The 9,857-nt window shown below is 47.4% G+C and overlaps 1 protein-coding gene across 1 annotated transcript; it reads left to right on the forward strand.

Moving 5' to 3' along the window:
• Positions 1-599: 599 nt before the first annotated feature.
• LOC126521475 (cuticle protein 10.9-like) lies at positions 600-6,381 on the forward strand. Its single transcript, XM_050170181.3, has 3 exons — positions 600-750; positions 2,521-2,553; positions 5,329-6,381. The coding sequence occupies exons 1-3, from the start codon at positions 742-744 to the stop codon at positions 5,656-5,658; spliced, it is 372 nt and encodes a 123-aa protein (XP_050026138.1). The 5' UTR covers positions 600-741; the 3' UTR covers positions 5,659-6,381.
• The last annotated feature ends 3,476 nt before the right edge of the window (positions 6,382-9,857 follow it).

A 9,857-nucleotide genomic window follows, 5' to 3' on the forward strand; every position in this document is an offset into this window, starting at 1 on the left:
CGGCCGTGCATCCCCACGGTCTCCCATGCGTGATCCCTCTCCGCTCCAACGGGTTGCGGGTATACCGGTGGGACTCACGTTCGTCAACGCCTCCAGCGATGACCCTCGCCCCCGCCGATTTTGCCCGCTCCCTCCCGCGCGACCAGCGGCGGCCGTGGCCAGCTGCGCCGGAACGAAGCATGTGCCGTGATCACTCGAAACACGAGTACACCGAAGGGAAGAGGGGGAGGGCTCGCCGTCGTTTGAATCTGGAGCATTCCTCGGCTAAAGCCGCGGCGTGCGTGCGTGCATGCATGCCGCATGCCGTTCCCGTAGTATCCTCGCCACTGGTCCGCACAGCCACTTTCTCTCTCGCGTGGTGGTGGCCGGACCTCGTCGTTTTCGCCCCGTCGAGAAAACGAGAGTGAAATGGAGAAAGGGCACTCGAGCGGTGAAAGGTGAAGCGAAATCACCGCCCGGCCGAGAGGAGGAAGGGCGGCCAGGGTTAGAGGCCCTCCACACACGATTGTCCGCAAGCGCGCCTGCGCTCGTGTGCACGGTCTAACGCTGGCGACGCCGAGGCGTTGCGCAATGTAGGTCGGCTGCACCTGATTGGCGGCGGAAAAGCGCGCCGATGCCCGGGCGTAGCTCTATAAAAACGGAGATGAGTCGCGGACGGAACTCATCCTCCGACACTTGCCCGAAGTGCCCAACCGGTCATCACCGAGTGCGAGTTCCGACCGACGCCTGACCCATAACACCATGCACAAGGTGAGTTCGCAATGGGCCCAAAGGGACGGCCGTGCTGGAGGCGGAGGCGGTGGCACGCTCCCTGGATTTGTGCCCCGTCTTCGGACTCCGTGGTTCGGGCCCGCTTCTCAGTCCGCGCATAAGGGATTACGGCAGCTGACCCTCTGTCGCATTCTGCGAATGCGTCGAAGCGTGCTAGCTCTGTTGATTTAGCCCGTTCGTTCCTTCGATGGTGTTGAATTAATTTCACATTTGTTCCTTTCATCCGTCGGCGTTCAATGCTTCCCACGTACACGTCTGACAAGCGCATTTATTACCTACATCATGGATGCAGTATATCGTGGGGCGTGCCTGTTTAGGTTTCGGACTCCTAAAGTACTGTCCTCTCTAAGTCTTTTAAGATCTTTCTAGTAAAGTTGCGGATTCACCTGACATCAGCTTCTTTACGGTCAAATTACCATTTGCAAATTATTTTTAGTTTATGGTGTGCGGTATTTGGAGTAATTTTTATATCAATAGATGATGTAAGAATATCTGGCGCGAAAGAACGTGCGAGAAAGCTAGCCTATAGAAACGTCTGCCGTCATCTTGCCGTTCGCAATAAATGATGTGTCTTGCATAGTTTTCGCATCACACATATGCGCTAATACGTGCCCAAGGCATCTGCACGATTGCTTGAGCAGCACATAGCTAAGGTACGGCGTATGACGGTTATGCATTTGTCCCAGAAACAGCTTACCCTGTTTGTGCAGTGGCAGTTCTGAAAATATCAACGATAGGCGTGAGAACTCCACAACACGTCGCGCAAAACTTCCATTCGGCAGTCGTGACTTGCTAAACATAGGCTTTTTTTTTTTAGGCTAAGTAGGTAGGCATATAGATTTCTGACGGCTCATGGTAATGAGTACCTCAATGTTGCATTCTCAAGAGGAAGGTCGCTTCACAGCCAACATAGTGAGAGGTTCAGAACTCCACACATTAAGAAAAAGGTTTGGGCGTAACAGTTGCGCGCATGGCTCTGCAAGGCCAGTCGAGCTTGCAGCTGGCACCATCCTACTTCCCCTCCTTCTCTTCTTCTGTCACTGAAGCTCCTGTAACGTTTGATGTTCGTGAATGAAACCTTATAGCGAAGCATGATGATCAATGGCCAGAAAAGGCACGATGTTTAGAAGCTAAAACTGCTGTCGCACTCGTCAGAAACTGGAGGCAGTGCGCATTACGGCCTTTAAGAATAAAGCATAGCTAATTTCACCCTTCCTTCCATATGCACAAGCTACGTCAAGTGTTATCACTGCAGACCGGGATCCATGTACAGCTCAGTGACGCTTTTTAAAGCTTGCAGATGTTTGAGGGCCACTGGCGCTGCAACAGCGCCACGCCGCGGCAAAGCGAATCCCGCTGTACACGACCGGCATTTTTGCCTGAGTGCATTGAGGAGTAAACGCGCTTGTGCATTTGGAACAATAACCGAACTCCGAGCCCCATTTGCCGCCTTTCTTGCGGGATCAGCAATTTTCGCGCAAGTGCTATGTTCACTAAGAGTTAACCGAATGGCGTACCGTTGAAGAACGTGAAATTTATTCTCACGAGTTAGCAGTAATTGTTTCTGACCTGTGATGCGTAGAAGAGATAAAAAATTAGGCATCCTACTACGTTGCCTTTATGTTTTTGTCAATGCCGTCCACTCGGAATGAAAGCAGGGCAGTTCTTGCGCGTTGCGCAATTACGTTTCACTTGTTCGAGCTGAGCGTCTGATATTCACTGTATAAAATATTGTCTTTTCTTTTCCAGCTCGTTATCCTCTTCGCCTGCATCTGCGTTGTCGTAAGTTGCCATTCAGCAATTTATCTAGTCAGTAGCGTCTGTTTATCGTGAATCGGGTGAGCTTAAAACTGTTTGCCACCAAGCACAATTATCTTAAGGTCATTTTATAAATAACACGTCGTGCTGTCACAAAAACGTTAATGTGAGAAAAATGAGGATAGCAATTGTTACGGGGAAAAAAGATGGTGTACAAGGGCCCTTCTACTAAACCTAGAAATCTTTTTAGGAACCAACAAGTCTTAGTCGTTAGAAAGAGAGGTCTGATGACGGAGGTACGAGCTGTGGAAAGCAGCTGTTTCATGCAAGAGTGGATGGAGATGATGCGTTTTCTGCTATTGGACAATGCTGACGCCGATATAATAATTGGCATTGCGGAAAAAGTTAACTACATCAAAAAGTTTCGCCAAAAAAGAAGAAAAGAACAACGGAACGTTAGGCACAAAACGTGGGGGTTGGGCAACAAATATTTGCTATTTAATTAGAAGCAGCCATTCTTGCATCTCGAAGAAGAAAGGGAAGACAATGTTGCTAAACTATTACGGGGAAAGTAAAAAAAAAAAGTCTTCTGAGGTGAAAGATAGCGATTACTTAAATATATCTTTAAATATTAACTTTGTGGTCACAATTTTGATACAAGTATTGTACAAAAAATTGAAAACATCACCTCCGATTGTCTGCAATGTGCTGCATATTACGCAACTATTAGAAGAGGGGCACAAATTGACACACATGCAGAGAAGGACAGGCAAGATGAGAGCCATTCTCGGTGAGTTTGTGAATTTTTGCCCCTCTTCTCGTAGCTATGTTACGCCAATTAGCCGTACAAGAAATACTTTGCGCAGCTCTTGTTCTGTACTTAAATGAAAGTCGCTGTGGCGTGAACAGTGGACCTCGGCGGCTTTTTAAATGTTTTGGGGGCTTTTCCTGAAGCGCGGAGAAAAGAGGGACGCCAAAGGTAGCTCGCTGTAAGCAACCGAATGTGTTGTTTTTAAATGTGCTCTAGAAACCTTGTGCGATAAAGATAATAATGAAAACGCGAGCTAAATAATTACCAATGGGTAAATAATTAGGAATTGAAAATTACTGGAGGCTTCTTTAGGAGATCGCTAACAATATAGGGGTGGGATTTCAGCTGCCATTAAAGTTACGCTTCCATTCAAAACGTCCTCCGTGTTGGCTGGGACACCCCGTATAAACTGAAAGCCAAAAAAAAACAAGCCAGCGCTTTGATAGCTTGCTTGAAAGCAAATGGAGTTGGCCACACGCTGAAAAATCGAAACTTCAAAAGAGAAGATTTCGTGGTATTAGTCAAAGTAAACATTTAAAGAAACTCACATTGCGCTGGATTCCATGTCCCTCAGTGTGGTGACAGCGCGTGAGTGCCCCTTGCAGTCAATAAAACGCAATGCCCAGCACGCTTCAATTCATCCTTCTTTGTGTTTGCCGAAAGGTATTACATTAGAAGAGCGCACTACGCAAGCCTCCGTAATTCTGGGATTGGTCGGCAGTGTTGCGTACGAATGAGTTCATAAATATGGGTCATAGTAGGGACCTCGCTGATAGTCTTGTCTTTAGTGTATGCTCCAATAACGGGATCCTCTGCTGACAAGTCCAAAGCATTTAGGCAACTAGCTTTCGAGTCCAGAATCCTCAAACAAATATGTTTAGTGTACTCAAGTGGTTCGTCAGAGCAGGCACCCAACATGCTCGCACCTTCAACCTCCGAGTGATAGAAAATGTATTAAAGGAAGCGTTCTTTCAATGACAGGCAGTTCCTTCGATGGAAGAATACATGGCTCTACCTGCCAGTGTGAGCGCCTTTGACACTGGCTGTATTTTACAGCGATAACCATTATCGACTCACTCCCCTAGTTGTTTTGATGTCTGTCATTCGTTGTCCATCACCGAAATCGTAGATTTCTTTGCAAGTTTACAAAGAAATGAACAAAAGAAATGCTAAGTTACCTTAGTGGGTTCGAACCCCTGTTATACACAATAGCAGTCGGAAGTTTCACCTTTCCACCATTCCGCCAATGCTATCGACAAGAACAATACTGCGCCTGTAGAGCGCGCTCACTCCCCTAGTTGCTATGACGACGGACACCATGCTCTGCAGCGTACCTCTATACCAGCAAGAGGTGAAACTGCCTAAATTAATCCAGCGGTAAAATTTGAAAGGCGGGATAGAACGGAGAAGAAGGAAGCCGTGTCACTCCACTTGTTTACCGCAGGTGACCGCCACCTTCCTCAAGAAAAACGACTTGAACTAGAGCCGACATTGAAGAAAGCTTTCTTCGTATTGAAAACAGATTTCTCGAGCACATCTTTGAACGTTTGCCCAAATCACGCGACTCGAACAGATACCAGACAAAACAGCAAAATACTTTGTATAATAGTGTATTTGCTGTTGCTTCACGGTTTCGTGTTCTGGACGAAAGTGCAATATTTTTTTTCCTCTCTAAATTCCGTCTTTCTACGCCAATTCTCCCCATCCTCGCGTAGGGTAGCAAACCAGAAACTCGGAACTTATTAACCTCCTCGCCATTCCTCCCTCTCTTCTCGTAGTTCTAGCGAACAAAAGTCATCGGGAATTCGGCGCCACGTCTTTGCCTGTATCTACAAAGTAATTTGTAAGCTATAGAGTGGTTCTCAAAGAACGTCACTGGTCATTTCTGACAAAGAACTTCCGCTAGAATGGGCGGCTGAGCTTAAGAGAAAACGAAAAGGTTTGCGAATGTGGCGTCAGCTTGCTTACCATGAACTTCTCACACGCAGGCCGCACAGCGGGGCTTCGCGCCGGTGGAGAACTACCCGCCGATCCCGTACTCCTTCAACTACGCGAGCCAGGACGCCGAGGGCTCGCACACCCACGAGCAGAGCGGCGACGGCGCCGGACGCGTCACGGGACGCTACACCATCCAGCTGGCCGACGGCCGCACACGCACCGTCACGTACACGGCCGACGAGAACGGATACCGTGCCGAGGTCGTCACCAACGAGCTGGGCACCGAGTCCAAGAACCCCGCCGACGTTGTCTTCCAGTCGAGCGCCCCGACCGGACCTGAGGCCGCCATCGCCAACGAGTCCAACCGACTCAGGGGCTAGGCGGCTACTTTGAGAAAATTCCTTGCCGATTGCGTCCGCTTGCCTTTTGTTTGTGACGCCATGTTCCTTCCACGAATATCTCCAAGCCACTAACGCCTGGGGTTCCAGTGCGTCACAAGGCGTTGTAAATTTTTCTTCTCCCTCTTTTTGCCTGAGATTCTTTCTTATCGTACTTATCTTATTCGTACGATTCAACGCATTCCTCTACGGTCCTTGTGTGAAACGTTGTCCTGTTATACAGTTACCTACGCTCTTGTGTGACTCTCAATCCCTCTTTTCCCCTGCTCGTAGGTGTAGAAACTCCATTCCTGACTAGGGACCTCGTGGCTTGCATTTTGCGCAGGCGGTCCTGCGTGAAGCTCGGGGTGGATTCTCTTCGGTGTGGGCACATCGTTGGGGCTTTGCATTAAAAGCGGGTCGTGGCAGCCGCTGGTGATCGGCTTTGCATGAGGTACATGTACTCTCTGAAGCGGGATCTTCCCATTCGTCACTCATCGTTCCGGTTGTAGTTCTGTCCTCGTTTACACGTACCAAGTAGCGCGACGGGCTCCATGTGCTGCTGCCTCAAGGGAATGTCCTGCGTGCGTGTGTGTGTCCTGACGGCTCGTCGTCGTTGTCGCTACCTCCGCGTTCTGCGCCTGCATCTTCACTACCGTGGGAAAATGTTTGTCCGGTGTTGTGACTTTGGTGCAGACATGTGCATAATAAAGAGTGATACTCATAGCCTGGCATCGTTTGAGTTGTTGGTGACTTTGCAGCGCATCACTGAGCGTGGGATGGCTACAGATCATCTGGAAGAAAAAAAAAATAAATGTTCGGGAAGTCACATGGTAACGGGGCTGCTAAATGGCGACATTAGAAACGCTCTCTGAAAAAGCAAACTCGTAGGATTTAGGCATGCCTCTTTCGGTAGTTTTTACAAGCACTGTTTTGCTTGTTAATATTGCGAAATATACATACGTCTACATGCACTGAACGAGTTATTTTACCTTACACCTGGAGTCGCGTGATAGCCACGTTGCAAGGAAAGCAAGTCAAAGTTCTATGACAAGTCTGTCGCTCTCTTCGATTCGATTTGTAAACGATTCGATGCTATTTAAAGTGTTGAAGAAGCAGCCACCCAACTACATCTTTAATGGTTCACGTAGCGCTGAAAAGAATGGCGTGTCGAGTCTAATGATGCGTAAACATAAGTAACTGACGTGGATAACACAAATTTTTCTTCGAATCTAGTATAACCGTTTGAGTACTACTAGTAACAACAGCACATATGAAAGCTAGCTTGTAAAACTGTGCATTACTAATACTTATGTAACACCGCGATTGTTCTGTCCCTCCGCACTCTCACTCAGCGCTAAGTAGTTTCACTGCAATTACAAAGCGAATAAACAAACACTCGCCAGCAGTGTTACTTGTGTGTTGTCTTGAGCAATCTTCAGCGTTGCTATGCTTACCTCGTGTGTTCTTGACCCAAAAGGTGTGTAGCAGTTTAACAACGTTTGTGAAAAAACAAAATGAAAAAGAAAACATTCCCGACATGTTTTGGTCACTTCGGCACGAAGTTGAGCTTGTTTCCTGCAAAGAAACATTATGGTATAAACGAAAACTTTATCGGTGACCCTCATACGTTGTCCTCGTGAACAATTACGAAAATTCACTGATGCATGACCGTCAGCCATGTCAAGCTGAATGCGCCGCTTGTTGTCAGGTCAGCGCAATGGGCTTAGTACTTTAGAGTGAGGTCACCTAGAAACGCCAAATGCTGATAGCTGTCTTTCTACCGAAGAATAGTTCAGAGGTCTAATCATTGAAGTTAATTCACAAAGTTTTCGCTCGTAACTGTTCTTTGCCATTGGCCGGCCGCCTTCGTCAATAATATGTCCAATACAAGGATAGCCTGGAGTTTTCTCTTACGAATAATTTTATCACAAAATCTTATCGTGAATGCGGTCCAGGTGCCCACCCTCAGACATCACTCCTATACACTCTTAGTATCGACATCCACAACATCCACTCGACATGATGACTGATAATATTTGCTCGTTCCGATTTCAACAAACTACTGACGCTTCTTGAGCATCAACCATAGTGAAAGTATTTCCAATACCCATTTTCCGTGGTTCATCACCACTCTTATCTTCAGGTGGGCTGTGCACGCGTTATAGCTGCTTGGCGTTCCACGCAATTGTATAACTTAACGTGGCAACTGCACGGATAGCACATTTTAATCGTTGTCACTCGCGGTCACCACGGAGTGGGATATCGACGCATGGAACCCTTCAGAAAGTACATGCCAAATGCGTTCCACAGCGCTGCCACTTTATGCTTTGTCGACTTCAGGAAAGAACATCTAGCTCTTTCATCTATATGGTTTTATACCCCACACATCACGACATAGCTCACTGAAACGCGAAAGTCTCCTTAACCACTTCATAATCAGTCGAAAGTCAGAAGTTCCCGGTATTTAGGCTTTGGCGGAGTTGTAGTTTATGGTTATAGTTCAATCAACCGCTCCTTAGAGCTGGTTAATTGTGAGTATGATGTTTTCCCACACACTGCGCATGTCATAGCGGAGCAGCTCTATTGCACAGGCGCCCGAGAAATAAAGTTGCGGCGTTGGGGTCCCAACCCCTACGCCAGACCTGACTCAACCACTGCATTCTTTCCGACGCTCACGCCTTAGTGACGATTTGCATGACTGCGCACACAACGAGAGACGAACGCCCGCGCCCCCACAGGTCACAAAATGCCAAGCAAGGACGACGGTGGGATAGACGCCCACCTCTACCGGTCTCTCGCGTGGGGATAAGGCATTGTATTTTTCTGAGCCCAATTGTTAAAGAAACAAGTGAACGTGCACGCACACGCACACACACGACGGTGGTAGGCAGGTGGCCGAAAGCGAATCCAGCAGGTTTCGTCACGGCATGCGTGTGCAGTCTCATCTAGAGTTCACTTCGTTTATTTAAACTTATAACCGCTCAGGTAGTCAAGCGGCCGTGGCATTGCGCTGCGGAGCTCGAGGTCGCGGGTTCGGCTGCGGCTGTCGCATTCTAGTACGGGCGGAATGCAAAAACACTCGTGTAACGTGCGTAGGGTGTATATTAAAGAACTCCAGGCAGCAAGAAATTATTCCGGAGCCCCTACTATACTATGTTCCTCATAAAGAGATCATGGTTTTGGCGCGTAAAACCCCTGAATTTAATTATTCTCTTTAGGAAACTGTCATGGGATGAGACATTGGAATCCTTAGTTGATGCAGACTAATTGGGGACATTTTAGCATGAAGGGCGCTAATGAAATTGTAACAGACAATAACATGGAGTGTATAAGAATTCTTTAGGAGACAAGAAAGACCGAGAGAAGTGAAGATCCTGTTTATCTTGTATGTAGTGAATGGCGTAAACTGTCCCTTTCTTTGCAAGTACTTAGTACACGTATTCTCGTACATTAAAAACACGCAAGTACGACATAAGTCACCGTCTGCTAAAACAAGCTATGCGAAAGTGTACATACAGAGCAGAGAAACTTCTATGTGCGCGGAAGGTGTAGCTTCAGTTTTCAGTCATGAGCAACAACGCAAAAGTCACAAAATATTCGCCAAAAAAAATGCTAGTGCATGCTAACAGATACCGAAAAAGAAAGCTGACGAATCGCAATTCTTACCGTACGTTCCGACCTCCAAATCTTCCTTGTTTTACAGTGGCCGCTAAAAGTGGTCTAACGTAAAAATGCTCGACCACAAAAATTAAACGGATAACGTGGCCGGTGCATCGCATATAAGAACACTGTTCAACGAAGAGACCATATTGCCCATACGCGAAGTGCAAAATAACGCCAAAGTTTTCTCTTTTCTCTTTCTTTTTTTTTTAAATCCTAAAGCTGCATCGACGGGACCGACGATTCTCTGTGAAGTTTCTACAAGCGGCAGAGATGAGTGCGAATGATTAGCTGGCACAATTTAAACATCCAAATTGGCTCGTTCGACATTCATGTCACAGTCATATAACTCTCAAAACGAACCAGGGCACGCGGGCAGGCAGGCAAGCAGGCAGGCAGGCAGGCACGCACGCACGCACGCACGCACGCACACGCACACGCACACTTGTTCGCAAGAGTAAATACCAGCCAATTCTGATAGTTAGCATATTACTAGGGAAGACGGCCGTCCAACGGCAAGGAACACTTACGAATGAAAA

The sequence above is a fragment of the Dermacentor andersoni genome, chromosome 6 (genome assembly GCF_023375885.2).
Source record: "Dermacentor andersoni chromosome 6, qqDerAnde1_hic_scaffold, whole genome shotgun sequence".
NCBI classification, from domain to species: domain Eukaryota; kingdom Metazoa; phylum Arthropoda; class Arachnida; order Ixodida; family Ixodidae; genus Dermacentor; species Dermacentor andersoni.